The 26,418-nt window shown below is 42.3% G+C and overlaps 10 protein-coding genes across 10 annotated transcripts; 7 read left to right on the forward strand and 3 right to left on the reverse strand.

Annotated features, from left to right (window-relative positions):
- Window positions 1–12: 12 nt before the first annotated feature.
- BYT42DRAFT_572534 (uncharacterized protein) lies at window positions 13–781 on the forward strand. Its single transcript, XM_051568620.1, has 4 exons — window positions 13–44; window positions 121–306; window positions 408–510; window positions 584–781. Exons 1-4 carry the CDS (start codon window positions 37–39, stop codon window positions 674–676), a joined length of 390 nt encoding a protein of 129 aa, XP_051423369.1. The 5' UTR covers window positions 13–36; the 3' UTR covers window positions 677–781.
- A 555-nt stretch (window positions 782–1,336) lies between these two features.
- On the forward strand, window positions 1,337–3,394 carry BYT42DRAFT_572537 (uncharacterized protein). The gene is made up of 2 exons (XM_051568621.1): window positions 1,337–1,914; window positions 2,079–3,394. Exons 1-2 carry the CDS (start codon window positions 1,524–1,526, stop codon window positions 3,197–3,199), a joined length of 1,512 nt encoding a protein of 503 aa, XP_051423370.1. The 5' UTR covers window positions 1,337–1,523; the 3' UTR covers window positions 3,200–3,394.
- On the reverse strand, window positions 3,395–4,715 carry BYT42DRAFT_572539 (SCO1/SenC-domain-containing protein). The gene is made up of 5 exons (XM_051568622.1): window positions 4,545–4,715; window positions 4,334–4,462; window positions 4,175–4,268; window positions 3,905–4,111; window positions 3,395–3,829 (listed from the first exon to the last, which is right to left on the reverse strand). Exons 1-5 carry the CDS (start codon window positions 4,584–4,586, stop codon window positions 3,456–3,458), a joined length of 846 nt encoding a protein of 281 aa, XP_051423371.1. The 5' UTR covers window positions 4,587–4,715; the 3' UTR covers window positions 3,395–3,455.
- Window positions 4,716–5,119: 404 nt separating this feature from the next.
- On the forward strand, window positions 5,120–5,852 carry BYT42DRAFT_572546 (ubiquitin-related domain-containing protein). The gene is made up of 3 exons (XM_051568623.1): window positions 5,120–5,244; window positions 5,302–5,451; window positions 5,536–5,852. Exons 1-3 carry the CDS (start codon window positions 5,164–5,166, stop codon window positions 5,593–5,595), a joined length of 291 nt encoding a protein of 96 aa, XP_051423372.1. The 5' UTR covers window positions 5,120–5,163; the 3' UTR covers window positions 5,596–5,852.
- Window positions 5,853–6,105: 253 nt separating this feature from the next.
- On the forward strand, window positions 6,106–10,507 carry BYT42DRAFT_614678 (uncharacterized protein; the record flags this gene model as incomplete). The annotated part of the gene is made up of 4 exons (XM_051571879.1): window positions 6,106–7,338; window positions 7,461–9,504; window positions 9,579–9,703; window positions 9,773–10,507. The coding sequence occupies 4 exons, from the start codon at window positions 6,106–6,108 to the stop codon at window positions 10,505–10,507; spliced, it is 4,137 nt and encodes a 1,378-aa protein (XP_051423373.1).
- A 2,009-nt stretch (window positions 10,508–12,516) lies between these two features.
- BYT42DRAFT_572552 (uncharacterized protein) lies at window positions 12,517–13,339 on the forward strand. Its single transcript, XM_051568624.1, has one exon. The coding sequence runs from the start codon at window positions 12,583–12,585 to the stop codon at window positions 13,048–13,050; it is 468 nt and encodes a 155-aa protein (XP_051423374.1). The 5' UTR covers window positions 12,517–12,582; the 3' UTR covers window positions 13,051–13,339.
- BYT42DRAFT_572553 (uncharacterized protein) lies at window positions 13,340–15,852 on the reverse strand. The gene is made up of 8 exons (XM_051568625.1): window positions 15,217–15,852; window positions 15,063–15,124; window positions 14,772–14,946; window positions 14,367–14,675; window positions 14,099–14,239; window positions 13,906–14,020; window positions 13,712–13,816; window positions 13,340–13,591 (listed from the first exon to the last, which is right to left on the reverse strand). The coding sequence occupies exons 1-8, from the start codon at window positions 15,756–15,758 to the stop codon at window positions 13,535–13,537; spliced, it is 1,506 nt and encodes a 501-aa protein (XP_051423375.1). The 5' UTR covers window positions 15,759–15,852; the 3' UTR covers window positions 13,340–13,534.
- Window positions 15,853–17,449: 1,597 nt separating this feature from the next.
- On the reverse strand, window positions 17,450–19,059 carry BYT42DRAFT_572559 (uncharacterized protein). The gene is made up of 2 exons (XM_051568626.1): window positions 18,049–19,059; window positions 17,450–17,969 (listed from the first exon to the last, which is right to left on the reverse strand). The coding sequence occupies exons 1-2, from the start codon at window positions 18,910–18,912 to the stop codon at window positions 17,754–17,756; spliced, it is 1,080 nt and encodes a 359-aa protein (XP_051423376.1). The 5' UTR covers window positions 18,913–19,059; the 3' UTR covers window positions 17,450–17,753.
- Window positions 19,060–23,705: 4,646 nt separating this feature from the next.
- Window positions 23,706–24,597, forward strand: BYT42DRAFT_572560 (RlpA-like double-psi beta-barrel-protein domain-containing protein-containing protein). The gene is made up of 2 exons (XM_051568627.1): window positions 23,706–24,154; window positions 24,252–24,597. Exons 1-2 carry the CDS (start codon window positions 23,924–23,926, stop codon window positions 24,459–24,461), a joined length of 441 nt encoding a protein of 146 aa, XP_051423377.1. The 5' UTR covers window positions 23,706–23,923; the 3' UTR covers window positions 24,462–24,597.
- A 673-nt stretch (window positions 24,598–25,270) lies between these two features.
- BYT42DRAFT_572565 (uncharacterized protein) lies at window positions 25,271–26,417 on the forward strand. The gene is made up of 4 exons (XM_051568628.1): window positions 25,271–25,664; window positions 25,728–25,774; window positions 25,852–25,975; window positions 26,080–26,417. Exons 1-4 carry the CDS (start codon window positions 25,493–25,495, stop codon window positions 26,178–26,180), a joined length of 444 nt encoding a protein of 147 aa, XP_051423378.1. The 5' UTR covers window positions 25,271–25,492; the 3' UTR covers window positions 26,181–26,417.
- The last annotated feature ends 1 nt before the right edge of the window (window position 26,418 follows it).

Below are 26,418 nucleotides of genomic sequence, written 5' to 3' on the forward strand. Positions count from 1 at the left end.
AAAAAAAAAAGTTCGTTCAATTCATTCGCTACCGTCATGGGAAGGTAAATTAAATTAATCTTTTGGTCCATATTCAGCGTGAGGTTGGATTGATTCATACTAACTTACCTGAATTCTTAGACTTCGTCGATCGCGCACGCATCACAGTATTCGTGATACTTACCGCAAATATCGTACCCGTAATTATGCTCGAGATCTGGATCAGATCCATGAAGATGTCAAGCCCGAGAATGCAGGCAAATTAAAGAATCAGCCTGTTGATCCCGATAAACCCGGTTTGGGTCAACATTACTGTATCGAATGCGCGTGAGTAAAAGAAATCCAAGAGAGTGACATGTCAGCATGAAGAAAACTGATCATTTTTGTGTGCCTGCTATGGTTTGATAACAAAAAACCAACCACTGTAGTCGTCATTTTATTACCGAAGATGCATTAACAAAGCATATTCAGACCAAGGTGCATAAGAAACGTGTGAAATTATTGAAAGAGGAACCATATACCCAAGCAGAGGTGAGTGGGCATTGATGTCGGTATGTTGTAAAGGAGCCATTGGATTCTAAACAGAAAACAATATATTTATTAGGCCGATGCTGCCGCCGGTATTGGCAAAGCAGATAATGGCAAACGGGGAGGACGATCAGTGGCAGGCGATGTGAATATGGACGATGCGCAATAATGGTGAACGAGCATTCATTTTTCCTTTATTTTTTTCTTCTCTCATGTAAAATGTCATTCAATTTTTGTCATATGAAGTAACTGTAAAAAAAAAATATATCAGGTGCTTTCCAGATTTTTTTTTACTATTCCATTTTTCTTTTTCGGCATGGTTTGATCCATTCCAGTATTGGACAGATGACAGATCGACATCACTGAACCATTGTTGAAACGACTTGTTATTGGTCGACCCAAGGACATTGTGGTAGGAGTTCATACTAAAATAAGATGCAGTCGGTTACATATCACTGTTGATCAACCACTACTGTGCATCAGTTTGAACTAGTTTCCAATCAATACTACTGCATAAAACCGTGAACATGAAAAAAAAAGATAAACATGGTTCTTTTCAGGGCGGTGAATCAACTGGGTGAATCTGAGTTTATTGGTTCATCATGGAAAAAGCAACAAGTCAACGAGGATGTGAAGCATATCTTTTTTTTTTTCAAGAAAGAGAATGCAAGCTGATGTTGGGGTGGCGGTATATTATGCAAGTGGCGGGTGGATTGAAAAAAAAAAAAAAAAAAAAGAGAAAGAGTTGGGCTTTTATATTCTATTTTAGGCTCATTTGAGAAAAGACGACTTTTACCATAAAAAAACAAAATAGGGGCAGCCAAACAAAAAGAGGCAAAAATGAGGGCTTTTTTTTTGGTGAGTCTTGTTCCAAAATTTTGAACGAATTTCCCTTTTCTTTTTCACCTTCTTTTTTCACTTTTCTCTTTTCTCTCTGTTTTTAAACTAATTGTTGGACCTATTTTCAAGCTCGTCTTTGTTTTGTTGTGCATTCGAGTGTGATTCAAACCAGCATCATGTCGGATGAGGCCGACGGATTTCATCGGAAAGCTTCATTAACGGATTCGCAATGCAGTGTTGCTTCAGAGAAGAAAAGATTTTCTCGTTTAACTCACTACTTTTCCTTCATTGGTAAAATGAAACGGTCCAAGAGCAAACAACCGCTCGTCCCGTCCACCGCGCCACTGACGACGCAAGTGCCACCGCAACCGAGTATCACCGGTACCACCCAACGCCGCCACAGTGGTATCACACAATGGACCTCAGCGTCTGAACCATCGTCTTTGCCTGGACGTGCTCGTCCATTTACTTATTGTGTCCATCGATCAAAGTTGACGCAGGGTGCCAAGAAATCCAAGCAAGACGATGAGGAAGAGGAGGTGGAGGAGGAGCAAGACGCTATTGTAGGTACGCACAGTTTATCCGCCTTTTTTTTTTCTTTCCCTGTGTTTTTTCCTTTTTTTATCAAGCTTTTTTTTTCTTTCTGTTCTGTATTTTCGTCACACTGCATCCGGCGTACTTTCCCCTTTTACTCACCCATTTTTCTTTTTTGATTACCTTGATACTTGTAGAACATGATTTATCGAATGATCATGAGCATCGTGTTGCTACTGCTACTCCTGCTGTTGTACCTGTCAAAATATCGTCTTCATTGTCCCCCCCTCCACGTCGTGCCAAACCTAAAAAGAGTTTAGAAGGCTGGGACGACATGTCAAATCCACGTATCACCAATCAGCCTCCATTGGCGCTCCGACTGTCATTGGACATTGAACAAACGTATGGCTTGGCTCGAAACCCATCATCGTCGTTTTCCATCGCAGGTCATATCAAGGGCGACGGTGAATCGGATGATCAAGTCAGTATTCATACCACTGCCACTGCGCGACCTGTTCTTGTTGCTGCTGGCTTGTCGAGCATATCGGAGTCTTTCCGAAATGGGACATCGGATCACCTGAAAGCCAATCAATCGGCTGCAGGATCTCCTGACTCGTCCACAACCACAACAACAACAACAATATCAGCAGCAGGAGCGACACCCATTATTACTACTACCACCACCACCACCATACCCAGTTCACCCACAGGTAGTCGACCGATGTCATTGATTGAACGACGACGTCGACGTAGTCCCCATATTCCTGATGATGATGCACTGTTATTGGCTTTACGAACCGCTTTCAGTTCATCTTCCATGATTCCTCCTAATGATACCAATAATTACCACCATCCCCATGAAACTGCCCCTAATCCAGTTCCATATGCGGTACAAGTACAAGAAACCACCACGTTTTCATCCACTTACCAATCACGACAGGAAGCTATGAAAGCACTGGAAGGCCAATCCAATCCGCCGCGGTCAAGGACAATGACCCCCATCGCAAGTGTGCAAGAATTAGATCAACAGCTGGGCCTGGATATCGTTGGCGAAGAAAAAGCACACTATGATGCAGTGGTTGCGCGTACCATGATGGGTCGTCGATCTTGCTCGCAGTTGGAAGAACCGCGACATCGTGTACGTGGTGATGGATCGGATCCTACCATGCTGTCGTCTCCTTTTCATTCACTTAAAACCCGTACTCCTTCCCTGGTCAATTTCCCATCCTCGCCAAGTTCATTGGTTTCACATTTTGATCATGATGATCCGCCTGTGCAACCAATGATGAATACCTTGCATTCTCATCCATTCAGCTAGTATACCTTGGAAAAAAAATTCTCTCCCCTTTGATAGATCGTCCGGCACACTATCAGTCTATTTATCTTTTTACCTTTTTCGTTCATCTAGCGAAATTTACATTCTCTTCTTGTCATTACAATATTTTCTCTTTTGTTGGTTTTTTATTTTCACCATCATTTTACATAAAAAGCAGAAACCCAATAAAGTATTGTGGCTAAAAACGATGAACTTGTGAATACATTCTATGTCACTCTATTATTTATTTCTATCTAATCTAACTCGAAGCGACTTGGACAAGGCCACCTTGAGCTCGATAATCTTTTACATATTGTTTGAAGCTTTCAAAGACCTCTTCAGGGGTGGTATCGCGTGAGTAGCAATCAACAAATCGACCTTGTGGATCCATTAAATAGAAAAAGATGGAGTGATCCACCAAGTAATCGTCATCTTTGCTTGCATCCGGTGGCACGCGGACATACACACGGAATGCTCGAGCCACTTGCCGGATTTCTTCCGAATCGCCGGTAAAGCCTTTCATGTCGGGGTGGAAATCCTTGACGTATTCCTTGATAATCTCGGGTGTATCACGTCGCGGATCGCAGGTAATGAACACGGGAACCAAGATATTCCCCAGTTCTTTGTCTGCCTCTGAGATGGCGAGAGCAAAAAGAGTGTGAAAAATGTTGGGATTATTTAAAATGCCGTTCAACAATTTTCACTTACTGGCTAAATCGACGACTTCGGCCATTTTATCCAATTCCTCAGGACATATATCTGGACAATGAGTGAAGCCGAAATACACCATGTAATAACGACCTTTCAATTGGTCGCTGCTAAATCGTTGGTTGGTATCTGCATCAATGAGATTAAACGGGCATCCAATGGCCGGTCGACCATACGATTGGACCGCCTGTCGCTCTCGAAAACGGCCTATTACAAGATAGAAAAAGATTAAACGGCATTTCTCATGGACCCAAGTCCAATTTTACTTACGTTCTTTCTGCACTCGTTCTTTTTCCTTTTTGAAATAGACAACGAGCCCTGCTCCGGTGGCGACGCATAATGCGGCTGATTTCCATGTTAAAGGCTACTTGCGTCCATATTTAGCAAGGTCGAATATTTACGTAGTATGACTTATCTTGCTACACTTGCCGGCTTTTTGTTTTGGGAAGCCTCTTGTTTTGCAGTTGAAAACAACCGTTTCGACAGTACCGACGTTGCCGTCGGTGCACGTGGTAAACTTTGGCAAGGTGTCCAGGCAGTGGCGCGAGAAGCCGTCGCCTAATTAAAAGAAGAAAAAAAAAAAAAGAGGTGATCAGTGTTGAAACTCGGATCCATTAGCAAGATTACGTGGACATTATACCCTGACAGTGGATCTATACATGACACGAGTGAACAAGGACATAAGACAATGGATTCAATGGAGGAGGGTATTGGAAAACCCAGGGATTTCTGCTATTTGACGACGGTTCGTTTTTTCCCCTTCGATGATTGGTCAATCATGTATCAGCACACCAAAAAAAAAAAAAAAAAATTGTCGCATTGAAAGGGCTTATCTTTTACAGATGAAATATATCAACGATGATAGGCATCATGCTATTATTATTTTCTTCCGAAATCAATAGTGAATTCGATAAAAGGGATCCAAAACGTGACAATAGCGCCAGGTTGTTTGATCATGAATGGTTGCACACGTTATTCTAATGTCATGCTTGTTTTTCTTTAAATAAGGCTATAGCAAAAATTAGTCGCAATCTTCGTATGAAATGGCACAATTATGGATAAAGGATGATGGTAGGTACCATGATATGGAATGATATTGTACGTGAACATTGGGGCGATAAGGGATTGAGGTAAAGGTGAATGGACTGAGTTGAAAATTTTTCGAGTCACAAAACGACGAAATAGTTGGGCGCTTGCACGTCTCATCCCATCGGCCCAACATTTTCCTCTTTTTTATTTTATCTTTCTGCTGGAACAAGATGGCTGATACTGACAGCAAGATTGAAAAGAAAGAACCCACCACTTCGACTGAACACATTAACCTGAAAGTGGTTGGCAGTGTATGTAAAACGATCGGTCATTGTCTTAACTTTCTGAGCTGACAGCAGCCCCATTAGGACAATAACGAGGTGTTCTTCAAAATTAAGCGTACCACCCAACTGAAGAAACTCATGGATGCCTATTGTGATCGTCAAGGCAAGAGCCCCAACTCTGTACGATTCTTGTATGACGGTAACCGTGTGCTGCCTACCCACACCCCTAACGAGGTATCGTTTTTTTTTATATGTACAAGAGTTGACGGGTGACGTGATGGCATTGGTGAACACTTACATGGTTCGGTTTTTCAATAGTTGGATATGGAGGATGGCGATACTATTGACGTGATGGTCGAACAGATTGGCGGTTTTTAAAGAACAAACCTGTTCTGTTTTGTGATGGGTGGCAATATCATTATTATTTTTCTTTTTTCCAGTCATGCCAACTGTAATTGAGCATTGGTATGCGACGAGCATGACGAGCATGTCGATTCTCTTTTTCTCCAGACGGTCATGAAATCCAAGACATTTGATTCCAATAAACCAAAAAAAGGGACACATAAACATCATATTGAAACACATTTGAGTGTATTTTTTTTTCACTATTTTTCCCAAAAGATGGTTCATTTAGCCGACGATTTTTTGGCCATTTTTTTTTTATTGCCCTTTGTGAAAAATGGGCAAAAAAAAAAAAAAATCGGGTCCACACCATTTTTCTGGGTTCTTTTTTATTTCCTCCTTTCTCTGCGTTTTTTTACTTTTTTTCTTATTGTTACCTACGCCGCTCAAGTTGGATCTTTTTATTTTTAAAGTTTCCTTTTATTGTTTATCGTTCTTCCCTTTTTTTTTCATTCACAGTAAAAAAAAACGGATATTGCTAGAGTAATGTCGAACGACATTGGTCCTGTGGAGACATCCCCACAAGATCACAGTATCCATGATGAAGAACATCACGAAGATACCACGACGATCAACTCCGCGGATGGGGCCGACCATTCGGCCTCCAGTCGATCTCCCTTATTATCGCAACCATCAACCTTATCGAGATTATCGTCGGATGAATGGCTGCCCCTTGAACAGAAACAACGCCCACGTTTAGCCTATCTACGGTCGGCATGGACTTCCCAGAATCGATCCGTTCAGAATGACAAAAACGACTACCCTTTCAGCCTTCGTCTTCCGCCATGGCAACTTCAACGCAACTGTGACGAAGAAGAAGAAGTCGCTCGTGAAGTCCACCGTCTTGTCTCAGTAGCCGTCGGTATCTGTCTCGCTTGTGCTGCCGCGGGTACCGTGCTCGTTTTTCAAAGTTCGCCTATCGACGATCGAGCCTGGATGCAATTGTCCATGCAACCATTGTTTATCGTATGGTGGGGATTGTTGACGCGGGCATGGTCCAAACGTCCTGAAAGCATTCGTCTCTTTTTAATCTGGGCACAGAACAGCGCTCTGACCATGGCCGCCGTCATCAGTGCCATTCCTCAGATGCTTAATACGCATACTCAGTCGCACTGGCTTATTGTATCGCTTGTTCTCACATGTGTATGCTTCTTTTACATTGCTCGACGTTTCGAACGAGCCAACGAACAGCAAAAGCAACGTATCAACAATCGAATCACGGAAGAACAACGCACGGCTCAGACTATGGTCGATAACATGATCAACATGTTCGCCGATCGACGTCTTGCTTTCATGAATACAGTTTCACAAGAAATTCAAGATGCCGCTCTCATGGTCATGACCACCCTGGAACAGTTTTCTCCCGCCACCATTCTCGCTAATACCCACGAACTCTTGAGCGCATGTTCCATTGCCGTCCCCATTGCCAGCATCACCGCCATCAACACCACCATCAAACAAGTGTGTCACATCAGTTCCCACTTGCAGTTGATGGCTCGTCTCCTTCGTGAAGGCATCACCGCTCCACCGCAGCACGATTTACGCAGTAACGTTCAGACGGAATTTGACACGGGTGAATTGGTTCAAACCGTCGGCGATGCGTTGGCCGGCATGGCCGCCAAACTCGATGTCAATCTTGTGATATACCATTCCGATAACGGTCTTCACCATACCAATGTACTTGGCGACGAAGATGCCGTTCGTTACGGTCTATTAAATGTGAGTCATCCATGATCATCTCTCTCCATCGGACATAGCTATTTAGTACCATTTATTGAAACGCTCGTTTGGTTATGATTTTGTTCTTATTGTTAATCTGGTTTATTTTTTTTCCTTATTAGCTTTTACGTAACATTCTGGAAGGATGCAGTCCCGGTGCATGCCTTGAATTGGGATTGAATATCGTACCTTCGGCCGAATCGCAAAAAGTCGGCATCACTTTTGAAATCACACACTCTACCTCGCGATCGTCACCTGACAGTGACAATCCTGCGCTTCTTCCCAATGCCAATTTTACAGCTCAGCTGATTCAGTACATTGGAGGATCGATCACAGTGGAAGAAATGAGTAAAAATCGAACCAAATTTGACGTGACGGTGGATATGGAAATCGGCCAAGACGATGAAGATCGCCAGCTGCTGGTGATCAAAGAACCTTCCATGGTTTTAGAGCGGCATTACACCAGTGTGAAATTCGCCAATGAGCCGACGTTGAAAGAATTGATCCTGTTCATCGAAAAATTAAAAGGTCTCAAGATGGTTCTTCATGCACCGCAACACAGCGTGTTTGCCAAACATCTGACAAGTTGTCTCGCCAGTTGGAATACGGATATCAGTCATGTTCCCGTCATGCTTACCTCGGACCCTTCCGAAGATGATATCAGCACCTCCGGTTACGGTACCACCCCAACTTCCGAAGCCAACGTCAGCATTGCCAGTGCCAACACACGAGCTAGTAACAACCGCGATCCCACCGCCGCATCGACGCCCTTGTTGGCTCCCGAACCGCATCCTGCACCTACCAGTCGATCTGTGAACACGCCGTCGGTGCCTTCTCCGGCCATTGAAGAAGAGCATTTGCACTCGCTTCCACCCGCTTTTATTCTTATCGACGACGATATCCCCACCTTGGAACGCAAATTGCGCGAATTTCACACTCAACCACCTGCTTCGGCGCCTTTCCTCCAAAGTCATCAACATGCTCGACGTCACAAACTCAACAAGGCCGGCGCACCTTATCAAAACTTTTTCCATCATGGAACCACGGCCATCATTCACTTTACTTCCTTGGCCAACTACAAGCGGGTGCGTGATACCGTTCAATGGTTCTCGGTGGCTCCCGGTTCCCGGCCTTTCTCCATGCCCCGCATTGTCGTAGTACCTAAACCGGCCGGTCCTCGTCGTTTCTTGACTGCTTTGCACACAGCTTGGCATAATGCGGTGGTGGAACCTCACTTTTTACCGATCGCTACCTCGCCCTCTAGTCCTATGCCGCCGTCAATCGCCTTGATGTTGCAACAAGAAGCCGGCCATACCCCTCCTACACCAAGTTCAGCTCATTTGGGATCGCCCGGTTCCGAAGCGATGCATGGACGAACGACACCCAGTGAAGGATCGCAAGGCGGCGCTGGCGGTGGTGGTGGCGGTGGTGGTGTTCGTCGTCGACCCAATAGTGGCATTTACAGTCCTCCGGCGGGACTGAGTATGGAAAATGCAACCGACGGTGGCAATTACTTTTTTGATCCGGTCGCACGAACACCGGGATCGGGCAATGCGCCAGGAACCTCGGTGGGTGGTGTGAATGTGGCGCCTTCGTTTGACGCTGCGACGGCGCGATCGTCGCTGCATCGAACTCTGGTCCCAGGACGACGTCGATCTCATACCGAGTTAACTCCTCAACCATCGAACGATTATCTGACAAGTATGGCCGCTGCAGCCGCAGCCGCAGCGGCTGTGGCGGCAGGTCAAGCTGGTTCGCATCCTCCTTACGGCCCAGTGTCCCCTGGTGGGACGCCTCTTGGTCCAAGTGAAGCTTCTGCTCTTGACAATGGCGCTGCATCGACTGTCAATCTAGGTGGCAAACCAGGATTGACACCTACCAACGACGTAGGCGACAATGGTGGTCTGGAAGGAGCCGCCGTCACCGCGTCATCGATACCCGAGACATCCGGACCGTTGCGCAATCCCCCTTCGCCGTTGGCCGCGCCTTCGGCGACTGCGGCTGGTACCAATGCATCGACAGGGTCGGCCGATGCGACTCCATCGGAAAGCAAAAAACCGGCTCGTACCATGTCTCACTTTAAGCTGAACAAGAAAAAGAAGAGGGAAAAGAATAGTGCGTTTGCAAATGTGGCCAGTCCACCCATCAACGTCCTCATTGTCGAAGGTAAGGGCAAAAAAATGCAAAAGTCTCTTGATGTTATTCAATTATCTCAATGGCTTTCATTTTTTTTTATACAGATAATATGATCAATCAAGCGATTTTATCAACGTGGATGAAGAAGCACAAGATTAAGTTTTCGGTAGCGAGCAATGGTCAGGAAGCCGTAGAGAAATGGAAGGGTGGAGGATTCCACTTGGTGCTGGTAAGCATAATGGCTTGGCTTTGGTGGACGAATGGGACATTTGATTTCTAAAGACATTATAAAATCTAGATGGATATTCAATTGCCTATTATGAATGGTATCGAGGCGACCAAGTTGATTCGCGCGATTGAAAAAGAGCAAAAGATTGGTGTGTTGCCCATGTCTTCTTCGTTTTTGCGCGAACAGCAATCGAATGCGGCGGCGGTGGCTGCGGCAGTGACGGATAATCTATCGACAGAAACGATGTTGCCTGCGGATCTGCCAAAGAGCAACGAAGAACTTCCTCCTTCGACGTTCCGATCGCCGGTGATTATTGTGGCGTTGACAGCGTCTTCCCTGGAATCAGATCGACACGCGGCGTTGGCGGCGGGATGCAATGATTTCCTTACGAAACCTGTGAGCTTGGAGTGGTTGGAGAAGAAGATCATCGAATGGGGTTGTATGCAAGCGTTGATTGATTTCGAAGGATGGCGACGATGGAAGCGATCGACTGACTCAGATCAAAAACCGAGCAAGAAAGAAGATACGGTGGTAGAAGAAGCCAAACAACAGTTGGAAAACGAAAAGAAACGGATTGAAGAAATCGGAAAAAATGCATTACAAACTCGCAAAGGCATTGTATTGCCTGGAGCGGTGGGATTATCGAAATCAAGACGGTATTCGACCATGGAACATAAATCGGCGGGAGGCTCACGCAAAGGACAATTAATGAAGAGTGAATCTGATACCAGTCTACATCAACTTCGATCGCGTACTTCAACCAAGGATGAAAATAATTCTAGTCCATTAAAAGAAGACGAGTAAAAAAAAAAAATAGCCACGAAAGGGCCCTCGCATGGCAAACCTCATTCCTTGTAGATATACTACCCTTTGTTTTTCTTCCTCTCCCAATCTTCTTTTTTCCTAACCCTCATCAACAAAAACAAAAAAAAAAAGACCCACGAAAAGCCTTCGATTTAACAAACTGAAAAAAAAAAGGAACAACGGCCAAACCACCCCATTGGTCAGGATTTCCCATTTATTTTATTTTTTGTCCTTCATTATGTCTAGTTACAAATTGATCTTTTTTCGATGACCTTTTAGTAAAAAACCATCAGCCTCATTTCGTGTATCCTCTGTCATTTCGTATGTGCTGTTTTTCTTTTTCTTTTTTTTCTATATCAGATACATGAGACCAACGTGTGACAAGTTTTCGTAAGCAGAAAAAATGATTCGATTGCTCCATCAGAGAACAAGAACAAAAATTTGAGCATTTTCAGATGGAATGATTGGAAGCTCTGCGACTCGGAGTGACAAAAAAAGACAAAATGAATCACATATCTCTGATGGAACAAATTAGAACAGGTCACGTCACGTCAAGTCGTTGGTCTGCGCACGCATGGTATAAACGAGCTCTAAATTTTTTTATACGAGGACCTGTGATCGATAGGTTCGATATCAACTGATGATCAACCCATCATTATGTAAAAATAAAGAAACCTTCTCTTTTTTTTCTCGTGCATGCGAGATGACACTGAAACGATCAAGATTAAAAACATGGAAATTACGGCATTGATGGAATTACTGTGACTTGATTCAATTTTGATTTGACCAAGAGCGTAAAACCGACGTCCTATTGGATGAAACAATCGGACCGTGGAAAAAGTTCGAGCTTTTTGAGTGCAATAAGAATTACGGGATGCAGTTTCTCGGATAGGGAAACAAAAAAAAGACGGTTCAATGTAAAAAAGAAAAAGGGTTTTTCATGCAGATGAAAAAGATCGATCCATGAAGTGAAACCAACCGAAGCATAAGCTGCCTTTGTCGTCGCAGACCCTTGGAAACCTTCTTTTTCCTTTCAAATACAATAGAATAGAATGTTTATTTTTAAAAGTCAGTCACACATAGTAAGAACTTCTTTTTGGAACCATCGCCCTTCTTTTGCCACCCCTTCTAAAAAGAAAAACCCTCTTATCCCCGATAAGACTTGGCATAATCTTCTGTAAGCGCGTCCCCATGCAGTAAAGTCCCCCTCCCACCCCCTAGTCTCTGCTTAGTCCTTGTCCGGGGGGAATCCAAACCTTCCCCCCAAAATAAGTAAAGCGAAAAACCATGCGAAATGTTGGGATAAAGAAAAATATACACACTTGTGATTGAATATGCAACCTGGGTATCGAAAGAAAAGGCATGTTACACAATTGGCTTCTTTGTTATTCCGTTGCAGGCTTTTTTTTTTTATTATCTTTTTTTTTTTGTTTTTTGTTGACAATCACCAAGATGATTGGAGGAGTTTGAATCAAACGTGTTTTTTTTTATTCATGGCTCAGTTTAGTATGGGTGGCTTTTTTTGGTCCGCAACACAAGTCCTGTGATGGGGTTCGTTGAACAATTTTCAGAGTTCTCACCGAGCACAGACGACGTTACCTCTAGAGGGACTTTTTTTTTTTTTTCTTTTTAGATTGATTGGGGGGTGCTTCATTTTGTGTATCGGCCAAGGTCGGACCGGACTTGCTTTATGACATGACAAATGGCGGAATCCAAAACATCACCAATCAATGACTGACAAGTCACAATTCGGACTTGCTTGCAGCTAAACAGCACCAATTCCATCAATGAAATCAAAGATCGTCGATAATAGTGTCACACAATCCTACTTTCAGTTCCACGTGCCCGATCCACTGGGTTACCCTAGAAGCAGTAGGTTTTTTTTTGGGATTTTACGTTTTTTTTTTTCACACCCCCCTAATTTTGCAACAAAACATTTTAGCCGGTTTTTTTTTTCCCTTTCCGTCTACTATATAAACTACCCATTTTTTTTTCTTTTTTCTTTTTAGGAATTATCTTCCAAAGCCTTCAAAAAAACCCAATCAACGAAAAAAAAACACTCACACTCAGCCACTATGACTGCGATTTCTAATCCTTCTACACCCACCGTGACTACCAATCAGGAATCTCCACTGCTAAATTTATCACATGTCACACCGAGCGTTCCGGACGTTGTGGATGATGCTGAGCTATTGGCCATTCTCGGCTTACCGGCCCCGACCGCACCACTGTCCGAGTCGAACTCCTCCTCTTCCTCCACCACCACGGCTTCCATGGATCCTCCCGTTGTCCTCGATTGGGATGACATGCCTGAACTATTGGAAGAAGAAGATGACGAAAATGACAGTCATCATGCCGGTAAAAAACGATCACGCGATGACGAAGATGATTTATTTGCCACCCTGGATTTCGTCGAAGTACCTATGCCTAAAAAACCGGCCACTTCCGTCTTTGTTGACACCGATGTCAATTTAGACTCCATTCATGCACAACTGCTCAATGATCAGGATATTCGATTGGCTTTGGAGTTGATCGCTTCTTAAAAAAACCATGCAACCCATCGTTCCCTATTCGACCGACCAATTGTTTATTCACACACGATGTCCCCCGTCCTTCCCCAGCACCCCCTTGCCACCCTTTTCGTTTTTCTATATACCAGCCCAGCCGATCCAAAATGTTTGGTCTTATACATATGTAACCATCGACTTGTTGTTTTTTCTTTCTCCTTATACATACGATCTTCTTGTCACATATATTTTTCTCTCAGTTTGTACACAAAGGAAAAAATAAAAATAAAAAAAAGAACAGAGTTTAGCAAATATATTATTTGTTATGGGAAATGATTCATTTTTGTACAATATCAACCCTCATGGTAGGATGATGTGGGGGGTTTAAATGGAGGAGAAGGAAGGAAGGACGGGGAGGAGGAGGTGTGGATGAGATTTTCTTTTTTTTTTTGAATTCGGGATCGGATGACCCTATGCAGCTATATACAACCATTCATGCCGTCGTGAACAAAGGAGAGCCTCAATATGCATGACGCCGTGCATCGATTGCACTCATATCAGGAACACCCAATTCCACCTATTTTCAGGAGAAACACCAAAAAGCAAGTCATTATTTGGTCTTTTAGAATTTCTTTCTCCCCCGATTTTCCCGCATACACATGCGTTTCAAATTAAAAAGAATCAACCAGCCTCATACCTTGCTATTCATAATGCCAGGTTCTCCCATGGAGCTTGTTTCTTCTTCTTCTTCTTTTTCTTGTTGTGCTTGTTGTTTACCGCACTGATAAAATCCGCATTTTTGCTGTGCCACGAAGCATCATTTTTTTAATTGGCAGGTTCTTTTTACGGAGCTTGCAAGATTTTTTTTTTTTTTTGTGTTTGGATTCTTACCTGTGACCAACCACATCCGCATTTCCAACAAAATCGATATCCGCAAAATAAACAATCCACTTTGTTGCATCCTTCATCCCGATTAATCATGACGTGACAATTAGGACACGATCGGCTATGCGAATTTTTTTTTTGGATAAGTCAAGTGGTTCCTTTCAGTCGCACACATCTTAAGGTACAGCTTGGCACTTACGTGTGATCTAATTTCCATTGGATGGTGGCTAATCCTTCTTCGTCACTGATCTCCATGAGCTGACAACGTAAATGATCGAGACAATTTCCCTTGTGCGAGTCACCGCCACAATGTAAGCATATGGTTTGACCGCATGTTGAACTATCATGCGGGGTGTGAGTACGTTTAACAAGATCACTTGATGTCTCGGTGAATCCAGTCCGTTTTGACTTGGCTTCCCATAAATGGCAATTTCAAAAAAAACAAAACACAAGTTTGGAAAACTTACCAAGGTTCAATAGGGAAGTTGGCAATATGCCAAAACTGAGTTTGTTTCCACGCTTCCGGTACGACTTCCAAAGCCACTAATTGCTTGGAAATGTGGGACGCTTGAGCGTACAGTTGAGGTTCATCGTGCACCAACCGACAGAGTACTGGAATAATGAGGTTGTACAAGTCCTGAACGCGTCCAATGCGGAATTTCATCCCCTTTTGGCAAGCTTGCCGAAACACCTCCTTGGCCGCCGCAAGTTTATCCTTTCCATTGTCCAACCGGGTTTCCATCTCATCCAAATCTTCCAAAATACGGTTTAAACGGCTAAAAAAAGGAAAACAATAAAAAAAAAATTAAAGTTCAATCAGTCACTTGTGTTTCTGTTTTGTTTGGTCATCGTTCTTTTTCTATTCTATTTACTTTTCAAGCGGTGTGTCTTGATTGTGCGGCGCGAGACATGGTGTGACGGCTATATCGCAAGATACACAATGACGAGCAAACGATCGGTAAGGTTGATTGAATTGCTGATACTTGTTGACAATCTTGGGTGACACATAACGACTCCACTCGCTTACAGGAATAGGATCTTTACACACTAATAAATGATGATATCAAACAACAACAATAACAACACCAAATAAAAAGAAAACCAGTTACTTGTCATCACTCACTTTCTTTTTTGTTTGCGTTTCTTTTTTTTTTTTTCCTTACCTGGACATTGAATTCTTGTGATCCCTAATCCCCACGATGCATTGACTGTTTCTTCCACGTATCTGTTGATCAATGATAAAATACATGTGTCAATGAACATTTACTGTTGTGCGGTATATATATGTATATATACTGCGAATGGTAGCTACTTTACCGGGCAAAACAATCTTTGCAGAATTGATCGCGACACGATTCGAGACAAAGAGAGTAGGTCTGATCAAGACAAATGGAGCATCGTTGAAGCCAGAAATACATGTTATTCATTTCATTATCAGACGACGGTTCTGGGTCGGGAGGATTCAATTTGTACGAAGACGAAGCCCGTTGCATGTTGGGTTTTGGACTGGACCGTTTTGGTCCAAATGTAGCATGATGGTGCGTGAGAACAAGACGATACAGCCAACCCACCACCAGTGATAACGATCGCAAAAAGATGGCCGGCATGAGCAAGGCAGGATAAAAGACGTAGAAAAAGGGTATACAGTAGCAGAACAGGATATTGGCCACATTGAATTTTTGAAATACGTCGCCTAGTTGATCGGCCGTCATGCCTGGAAACAGTCGTTCCAATGGTTCGCGAAACCAACGCATGACGAACGATTTAGGTTGATCTTGGGGTAATTCACGACGTGTCTCCCGTCCGTCCATGCTCGCAGTTGATGATGTGCGTGGTCGTGGTCGTTCGGTAAGAGACATGTAGTATCAATAAAAACGTGTTTAGATCAAGTTGGATGTAAAGTCGAAGAACAAATAAAATAGAAAAAAAAGAATGAAAAAAATCCAAAAAAACTTGTGGAGGGTTCATTTTACGGTATGGTGTGGTGGATGTCCTTGGCTCGATTTCGCATCCCGCTTAGGCATCACATGTCACTGACGAAAGCGGGCGGAGGCTCAAACTCATACGGAGCTTGTCAACCAAACACCACTCATATCTTTCGCTTGAAATCCAAAAAACATGAAATAAAATGATGGCGTGGATTAAAAGTCAGCTTATTTCAATAAATGCTTATGAAAAAGAGTCATTGTTCACTATCATCGTTATCACCAGAAAGGGGTAACGTTTGAATGCGCTTTAGAAATGCGTGAGATCATTGTGAATTTTTTTATTTTTGGGTTGGAGACATGCATAAACACTTGAAAAATAATCCATCTTCTCACACTCTGACCTTTGAGCGCTGTAATTATTTTTCCCTCACAATGATGAAACACAACACCAATAAAAAACAGCATACTGAGGAACCATTGAAACGCGGGGACCTGCATCCGTCTACTCCATTATTGCAGCCTTGACCAACACACAGTCTTCTTCATTTGGGAAATCAGCAAAACCAAATTGACCTCGTTCAACTCAAAAAAAGTCTTTTTTTTTTGTTGGATGCCCTGGCTGATATTCTCCTCGTTATCTCCGTTACCAAAGACGAATGTAATAGCACATAAAAGACAAAAAAGTCATCTTGGAGCAGCCTGCAATGAAAAAGAATTTTAGGAGTCGGCCACAAAATAAGAATACTCATCATGTATCCTTGACAGCAAACATCGTCATTCATGGAGACTCGTCTTGTTTTGTCTCTTTTTTTTTGTCGTACAAGAAGCGTCACTTGATGCGAACCTAATGCATGACGAATTCACTGCTCCTTTTTGCACAAAATTAAAATATTTATTTGTGGGGAATGATATTACAGAAACAAAAAAGGACGAACCAAAACGAAAAACCAATAGACAGAGAATCGTAGATGACATGCATGAACCGTCATCGAGCACAAAACCTTCCAGAAGATCCATCTCTCCAAACATGCAGTAGTAAGGCACAAAAAGGTACGAAAGGTACAAATGGCATCACTACTTATTTTACTTTACCAATCCCCTGCATAACAAAAAAAAAAAAAAAGTCTCTTCCCCTTGGATGGACGAGATACTCTTTGGGATAACCCTGCTCCATCCATACGGGCAAGTTTATATGAACGAAAAACGAACGAATTAGTGAAAAAACCTGTGAACAAGAAAGAACTGGTTATGTGGGCAATAAGAAGGTTTGTGATAACAGGCCAGGCAGGGGAGCCGTGACCGATGGATTATCAACACCGACCTATTTTCTCCAACCAGGCAGCTTGTCGTGATCATTCGCTTATCTTTCATCCTCTTTTTTATGATTGAATAGGTGACGTTTTTTACAACAATATCATTACAATAAAGTTTCTTGTTTTTGTGATACAGATCAAAAAATTGTATACCCGGGTTGGGTTGTATGACAACGATTGAAAGCCAAAAAAAAAAAAAAAAAAACCACGACATCATCACGACATCATCTTTCATTTGTTGCTATTTTTTTTTTTCTCTTGGTAATGGGTGTCAATGGATATTTTCTCTTATCCCATCAATGCGAAACACATACACAAAATTCCCGGAAAAATAAAAATAGTAGGATCATATATGTTTTTTAATTCTATTGGCTGAGGAAGAATGCACGATATAAATGTTATATGCAAGAGTGGAAGAAAAAACAAATACGTACATTTTCCTTGTGTTATGTACATGGATAGATAATTAGAGCATAAAGAAAAATGAAAGACTTGGGAACATGGGAATGGACGCTTTTTATCATCCATGAAGAAAAGCGGTCAAGGTGGAATAAATAAAAAAATAATATACAAGAAGTGAGATACGGAAAAAGTGGCAAACGACAAGAAATGTTTAAATGAAACCATTCAGGGCCATGCTGATAGGGATTTGTTGATAATGTGGCAGATAAGTCTGCGGTAACGGCTGTGGAAAAGGCGGTGGGGCCGGCATCATTTGCTGATGTCGCATTGCCTCTTCGGCGGCTTTTCTAGCCGCTTCCCGCTCCTTCTTTTGACGACGCCATTCTTTTCGCATTTCCTTGAACTCGGAAGGATGACGTTTGGGGCCCTTGTGAAAAAAATAAAAATAAAACATCAGTCAAAAGAACAAATATATCAATCAATAAAAAGAAAACAACAATGCTTACGTGTTTCTGCATGCTGATGTGTGCATTCAAGTGATTCAGAGTACCATACGATTTCGCGCAGTTGGGATATTTGCAGTGATACAAGCGCTCGATTTCATCATAACGCCTGCGCGGTCGCTTTCGTGGATGTGAACCAGGAATGGCCACAAAGGAATAAATTTTATCAGAGGCTGAACTTGATTCCGATGCTCGTCGCATACGACCGGCTTCGTTGATACCGTGGTGATAGTTACTGTGGTTGTCCTTACTCATCATTGGATTGGGTGCCGTCACCATACCGGGAATGTGGCCTGCTCCTGTCGGGTACATTGTCGCGTCCAAGGGAACCATGGTGGGAGGATAGGGCTGGTTATTCATCAACATCGGCAGAGAGGCTGTCGTAGGGAAAAAGTCGGTCCCCGTGGCCGCTGCAACAAAAGCAGCTTCCGCTTGAGCTTGTTCATTGGCATCGATGGTCAACTCGTTAGGCACCACAGTCGGTGCAGGTTGCGTGAGCAGTGCAGCAGCAGCAGCCGAAGAAGAAGATGTGGCGGGTTGACTAAGACCAGCATAGTCATTGTTGTGGCTGAAAAAGAGCGACGGCGGTTGTACCTGAGGTTGCGATACCATAGCCATGGCCGCTGTAGCCGCTGCTACCGCTGCGACAGTGTCCGCGGCTGGAGCGTTGGCGTTGGTAGTGGTGGTGGCGGCCGGATGATTGGAAAGCAACTGGGATTTGGATTGTTCGTTGGTTAAAAGCTGGGTCAATGAAGGAAGAGGCGCAGTTGGATCGATGGAAGCCGGTTGATTTAATAACGAGCATTCTGACAAAGGTTTAACTGGTTTCTGCTTCAGATTGAAATACGACTCTTCGGAATCTCCCATGATGAAATGAACGGAAATAAGGGGACAGTAAGAAAGAGAGGCCTTTTTTTCTTCGATTGTTTGACTGAACAAAGGAGTAACTGGAAGAAAAAAGAAAGAGAAACTGATTTTCTGCAAAACAAAAATCCGTCAATTTAAGGAACCAAAAAAGCCAAGGATATATAAAAAAAAAAAAAACCAGAGTCCAGTGTCAATGGCCAAAAAAAAAATTGATTTGCGGAGCAAGAAAATTCAAACCGGAACAACGAATCGGGAATTGCCATGACGTCAATGACACTGTTACACCGCCTCCTTTTTTGGTTTAATGCCGTTCAAATTAGGTTTGCCTCGCATTTCACAACAGGACATCTCATAAACGAGATGAACGCATATGCTTGAAGTCTACCCAATCGGAGATTCCCATTTCACATATGACGAAGTCAATGACGACGCTCCAAGTATATTGGCCGTTCCCATCGGACATCCATCCAACCTCTTTTTTCTTCATCGGGGAGTAATTACCAGTCATCAAAAGCAAAAAGAAACATCAACAGGAGTAAGGAAAGATGGATGAATGCAGTGCTTCATGAAAAAAGAAAAAAGAAAGTGGGGCTTCATTTCTCTGGCATGAGTTGAATGAAACTGAAACATATTACCTTATTACTTGTTGGACGAGAAGGGAAGATCGACGGCCAAGAAGTTCATGAATAAATCTCCGCCCAAATTAGATTTCGACGGAGATCATGAAGAGGCATGGGCGCCCCATCACTCTCAACGCCTTTTCTTTCACTCGTTCATATCAAATTCAAAGTCACCTCACGGATCGCCCATAAAAACATTACGAATAAGCATTTTTAAAAAGGTAACAGAAAAAAAAATATTACACCTCAGCTACATGACCCCTATCCTGCGTTTCTTTGGGGAGGTGGAGTTGAATTTTCTCTTTTTTTTTTTTTTTTTATTCAGGGAAGACGTTGAAAATCACATAACCTTGAACCTTAAAAAGTGAAATGTCACTAAGTACCAACTTTCCAAGGTTATTGTCACCCTTTCATACTGATTTCTCGGTTGTGATCTTTTCCAAAAAAAAAAAAGTCAAACAACGGGATGCTTTATCTTTTTGATAATAAACACAAGCTTTGCAGGAATTGACAAAGCGATGACGCATCTTCCGCTTTTCGGCGCCCTTTGAATTGAAACAATCTCATAATTATTGCGCACGGCAACCATCCAACCTTTCTATCGCATAAAATATAATCCCTTTTTGCTGTAGCCAAACAACTTTATGTGGGTAAAAAAGACGTTGTTTGCTGGTTACTGTTCATGATGAATTTTCGCTTTTTTTTTGTCTTTTCATTTATCTACATCTTGTCAGATATGCGTAACCGAGGTTCCGCGGTATCGGCTGGAACGACAGTGACTGCATCGAGCGCTTGAAAAACAATCATATTAAAAATTGCAGCAATCAAATCATCATTACGAAAGCATTTCATTGTGTTTTTTCATATCCGTATCTACTTTATTTACCGCCTTTTATGTTTACTATGACGCTCGATAAATAACTTTCAATAATAGCAAAGAGTGCTCTAAATATACACAGAACATAACTTGCTGCTCGTTGACGTCAGATGGGACTTTTCTGCGCCGGTAAACATACTGATCAACGCGTTGACACTCCCCTGACCTTATCTAGTCAATCAGTATCACCAAAATTCCAAACGCACCCTTTTTGGCGGTCTGATACAGCCATCATGCTTAAACCCTATCGTTTTGCTCAACTAATATTGTAATGCGTACACCAACAATGAATGAAAATCACCCTTTTTTATTTATTTATTTGGAACAAGATACAATAGTTAGCCTTACTTTATCATATCTGCGTTGCTATATATTTGACAGCTTTCTCTTATATTATGATAGGCGACGCACTTTCAAAACTATGTAGTTTCATGTGAGTCATTTCATACATGTAAAAAGATATCTGGTAGATCTTGTCGATCCTATTGAGCTTTAAACTTTTTACATATGCTTGCATACAGGAAGACCGTGGTGGGGCATGTGCCATCATTATCACGTAATCAATACCAATGACAGAGCGTCATATCCTTGGGTTTGTTGTTTTTGTGCTTCAGTGGAACGACGTATGACTGACTTCAGATCAATTCAGTAACGAAAGATTGTATCGTTACAGCACCCCAATTTTTTTTCTCCCATGACAACTGAAAATGATCCGTCTTAACCGCAGATTTTCCAGCCAGCGATTTTCAAACCTCCCTTTTTTCATGGAAAATGAGGAATATCTGTCTTCAAAAATTAAGCCAAAAGCACAAATATTCAAAAGCATGCACACTAGATACAGAGGTTGAAGATGCAGAACGATTATTCGGAAAACATACAAATATTGTTCCCCAATTTTACAATATTCAAACTGATGGTTGGATCGGTCAATTTTGATCGTAGATCAAAAAGATTCATAAGAACGCATTATCTTCTGATCATCTTCAACAAAAGTTCTTTGTCTCGCAAGTATTCTATTGAATCTGACGCGTCAAAGCACGATATTTGCTATTCATTTGATGATCTCCAGTTACTAGACCTCGTATAAAAGAAAGAGTTGGGTTGACCTATATTCTAGACTTTTTCAATAATAGCGTAGCACGGAGAATCACGATTGATTAGATTTAGTTTATTCTAAAAAAAAGTTACCGGGGCAGTTCCTTTTCTTTGGCAAGTTAAACAAGCAGTAACGACTGATCAACATGTTATTGAATACATGGACTGACGTTGAAATTGTTGCGTTGGCAAACAGGCTTATTGCGGCAGATTTCACTACAAAAGTGTCTATCATACTATAAAGCGAAAAACGGAGAAGATCGGCATCCGTAAACTGCAAAAATGCAAACACCCACGCCAATTCACCTTCATAAATTCGCTCCTACCACATCATCAGGCGATCTGGCAGCATGATTACTTTAACGTCCTCATTTTCACAACCAAATACTATAGAGCTATATCTCAATCTACATTTGGGACGCCAATAGGCGAAACGACGTCTACTGTGTATCACGAATCCAAACAGCACCAAACCCAATAGCTTGTTTTGGTTTGAATTCTATTTCCCACTATGCTCAAACATCCTGTATCTGATCAACGGCTAGCAGGACGCCAAGTGTTGCCACCCTAAATAACTTTTTTTTTTTTTAAAAAAATTGTTCGGGTGGTCCAGAACCAGCGGATTCGCTTGGCTTTTTTCTGTATTTTTTTGAAAGCTATTAGCAATCGACGTTGAGCCAAAGTTTCAGGATGCATAAAAACTCAATCTACTTGTCGCTTCATTTGGACTTGAGCTCTTCTGTGAGCTTTAATAAACTTATGTGCGTGGCTTGAACTCAAAAGCCCGTTGGTAAGCATTGCCACTGGCTTGGTTTCATAGTAGACTCGAAAACTCCGCCGACATCTCACTGGGAAGGGGGTGTTCGTTTTCCCGCCTGTGCATCGTCGGAACCTCGACAAACAGACTGTTATTTGTTCTTTACATGTAAGGTAAGGAAAGAGAGGATCCAATGTTGCGTAAAGCGGCGGGTTCCTTTTTTTTTTTTTTTTTTTTTGGCAATGTTACGCCAACATGGTCAGGAAAGAAAAAAAAAAGCGGTCGCTGCGGTAAATGTCGGGGCTTCAATCGAACTCACCTGGGAATACTTAAAAAGGTATACGAACGTGCTCCAAAGTTTATTTGGTGAACATCATGAATGGTATCTCAAAAGTTATATATGAGGGCAGCAAGTTGAACAATTTTTAATTTACTGTCGATCTTTCCTTTCCTCTTCTTTCCAATTTGTATTTCTTTTTTTTTTTTTGGTCCCTTCAATGGGGTGACAAGAAAAAAGAGAAAACTCAACGCCATAGCCACTGAGCTCAAATGGTGCTCTTTTTCTCTTTTCGGCAATGCGGACCCATGAAAAAAAAAATTTTTTTCATTAAAGTATCCGTTATTTTTCTCTGAAATCCAAGAAAAGAAAAACCATTGGTTCAGTTTATTTTCCCATCCTGTGGACAAATGCCCACCACCTCAAGTTTGCCCATCCAATCGCATGGCAGGATATCACCCTATCTGGCATTGGAGTGGATGCCGAATGCACGGATTTTTCTGTGTTTATTTTCTGCAATGAATTGGACGAATCGTTGAATCACTATAGTATATCAGTTCGAAACAGGGGCCATGGCCCCACCATTGCTCGGAAGACGAGCGGTCATGTCTTCAAGTAATCATCCCACGGGCGATCAATCATCCCATCCCCAACCGTTTCACAGCAATAAAGAATTGGTTGGATGGGATTGACCCCCATTCAACTTACCATGTTTCATTTTTTGCATTGTCTCTCACTCCATCTCACCTCAATAACCGAGGACGGCTGGGGATTGGGTGGCCTGATGCTTCTCGATGAATGAAAGTGTGGCAACACAAAATAACGCGGAAGTTCAATTGGCATTGTTCTGCTCAGGGCCAAAGTCCGCCAAGGAACCTTGAAGTTTTGTTTATCGCGAGACTTTTTCAAACTCATCCCGGATCATGTCCACAAAATATTCTCATCTCTCTCTTGTAGGCAACTCGCTATCATGTCACAGCAAAGAAGGGAAATGAAAGTAATGTACCGGCGGATGATCCGTTCTTGAGTCAAAGATATAATGCAGGCAATATTTCCCGTCAATTGCACTAGATCTTTTTGTGTATAGTAGAAAGCCTTTTTTAATCTGCGAACAGGAACTCCGCGGTATTAACAGCACGGTCAGCTTCTTTACGCTTATCCTGTTCTGGAACTTTTTTTTCTTCTTTCATATAAATATCGTGCACCGCCATTGTTCCTTCCCGTATCTTTACTTGTTCGTCTTTCCCTTGTTTTACACTTGCGCGGGTCGCTTCAGTTGAACATCGTCGCTTTTCCTTACTTTTACTCCTTCCCTTCTTTATTAACTTTTGTGCAGAGCACCTCTTTCGATATCCGTGCGTTTATATAACTCCTGACTAAAAGAAATGCAATTCCTTTCTCTTATTCTCGCCGTTGTTGCCTGCTTCATTTTGGCCACCGAGGCTTCCCTTCACTCCTCCAACGCCGACCGTCATATGTCTCGTGCCGAACGAACCGTGCTGTCCAAACGATCAACTTATCATGGCAAAGCTACCTGGTTCGTCCCTTCCAAGGAAGGTGGCTCCGATGGCGCTTGCGGTAAACACGAAGATGATGATGCTCTTATTGTTGCCTTGGTAAGCATTTCACTTTTTTCTTTTTTCCAAAAATTGACGAACAGACGCTTCATTCCTTTGTTCTTGTTTATTAATGCACGATTTCCTTCATGTTTAGAACCATCCTCAATATGGTGACATGTCTTCCAAGAGCAAATGGTGTGGTAAAAAGATCAAGATTTCCGCCAACGGCAAACACGTTACTGCTACCGTGAACGATGCTTGTCCGGAATGCAAGCACGGCGATCTTGATTTGACCCCCGTTCTTTTCGAAAAGTTGGCCGATCTCGATAAAGGCATCATCAAGATTTCCTGGACTGAAATCTAAAAAATTCTTTGTTCGTTTTTTTTTTGTCATTTCAGCCACTCTTTATAACTAACCAAATAAATTGTCATACCTATCCCTTTTTTTTCGTTCTTTTCTTTTCCTTTTTCCAACCAAACGGGTAGTCTCATGCAAAAACATGGCAGATATTTTTTATGCGCTGCCTAGAACCGACGACATCGCGGCAGCGATAGAAAAACGGGGAAGCCGTTTTGGGAGTTGACAGCAAACAATTTTTTTTCTTACCATCGGTTGCCTTGGCATATTCGGGTGTTCGTCCTACAAGGACCTCGGTCCGATGATGGAACATGTCATTGTGTGCTTGGACGATCGCTTTCTAATGGCTATTTTTGGCGGTATTGCCCTTTACAGGAATTGATGGTTGCGCAATATACGTCGCACACGTAATAAAAAAGTAACATGGTGTATTTTTCATGCGCGACAGTGTATACAGTACATGTACACCGTCGATGGTATGGCTAAGCGCACAGTGTGTATGTATTGACAAAAGTAAGAGAGGATATTCAAGAAGCAAGGAACTGAGAGTTAGCGAAAAAGCAGCCTATCACAGTGATTGCGATTTCACTGGTTAGCTTTGTCAAACCGTGCACGGAAAATGATTAGAATGAATTACATTATCCAATCACAGGCGGACTTTGCTTGTGGTTGATGATGGCATCAAGGTCTGGATTTTTGGGTGAATTCTTAATTGGGATTGACAGCATGGAGATTCCCGGTTCGTCATGAATTTCCCAGCTTGGGAACATGCAATAGATGTGGAGAATTAAAAAAGTCAACTAGATCCTCTTGAAAAAAACATCCCCTTACCTCTTTGATGATACCCCTTGCCCCGAAGTTTTCCCTTGTTTTCTTTTCTGTTTTGTTGTTGTTGTTGCTGGTCAATCCGAATGGTACTTAATAGCTCGCTCAATTGACTTTTTCCTTTCTTCTTTCCTTCAATTTTTTTTTCTCGTCTCCTCTTGTATTTTTCATTGATTGGAATTTCCCATCACATTAAACAAAAAAAAAATACAATGTTGGTTCGATCTTTATTGGTGATCTTGATCTGGTGTGCGGTAGCCACCGATGTGTTGGGCCGACCCGTTGTCAAACGTGATGTCGATGATTTTGTCAAGACCGTCGCTCACGGCTTATATAAAGGCCACGGCACCTTTTTTCATCCGGCGACAGAAGGTGGCAACATCGGTAAGTCCCTCTCCTTTTTTCACGGCTGTCAAATGGCCGTTTTTTGACATGCGTACCCTTCAGGATCTTGCGGTCACAAGGAAGATGACAACAGCGCGTATTGTGCCTTGGTAAGCTATTCAAACCGTATATTTCAATAAGCAATTGGGTTCATTTATCTCACAGAAAACCATTTTAATGCAAATAGAATGCCATTCAGTACGGTGACACCGGTAGTCACAGTGATTGGTGCAACAAGAAACTGAAGATCAAGTACGGAGATAAAACTACTTCGTGTATCATTGCGGATGCATGTCCAGACTGCAAACCAAGTAAGTACCCCTCTCTATCCTGCATTAAAACTTTTTTCGTTGGTCGAATATTTTTTATTTCGCCACAGAGAACAAAAAAAAATAGTAAACAAAAAAGCGTATAGATTCCCTTGACATGACTCCAAAGGTCTTTTCACAGCTCGCGGATTTCAAGGAAGGCGTCATCCCCATCGAATGGTGCATTGAAGGTGCCAAAGACTGTTAATCCCCCGGCGCCCCCATCGAATCATGGATCTCATCTAGTTTCATGATATATAAAAACGAAATCTTTATCTATTTGTATTACTTTATTCCATTCATTCAAACACCATTCGCAGCCGCTGCAAACAATGCACGTCAATGTCGAGCTTTTTTTTTTCTTTGTTCCGAATTCTAATTTTCTATAAACTAGCCTATTCGTCTATACTGTACTTTTTGGCAGTTTTCATGTAATAAAAATGATT

The sequence above is a fragment of the Radiomyces spectabilis genome (genome assembly GCF_025331425.1).
Source record: "Radiomyces spectabilis strain NRRL 2753 chromosome Unknown BYT42scaffold_7, whole genome shotgun sequence".
Taxonomy (NCBI): domain Eukaryota; kingdom Fungi; phylum Mucoromycota; class Mucoromycetes; order Mucorales; family Radiomycetaceae; genus Radiomyces; species Radiomyces spectabilis.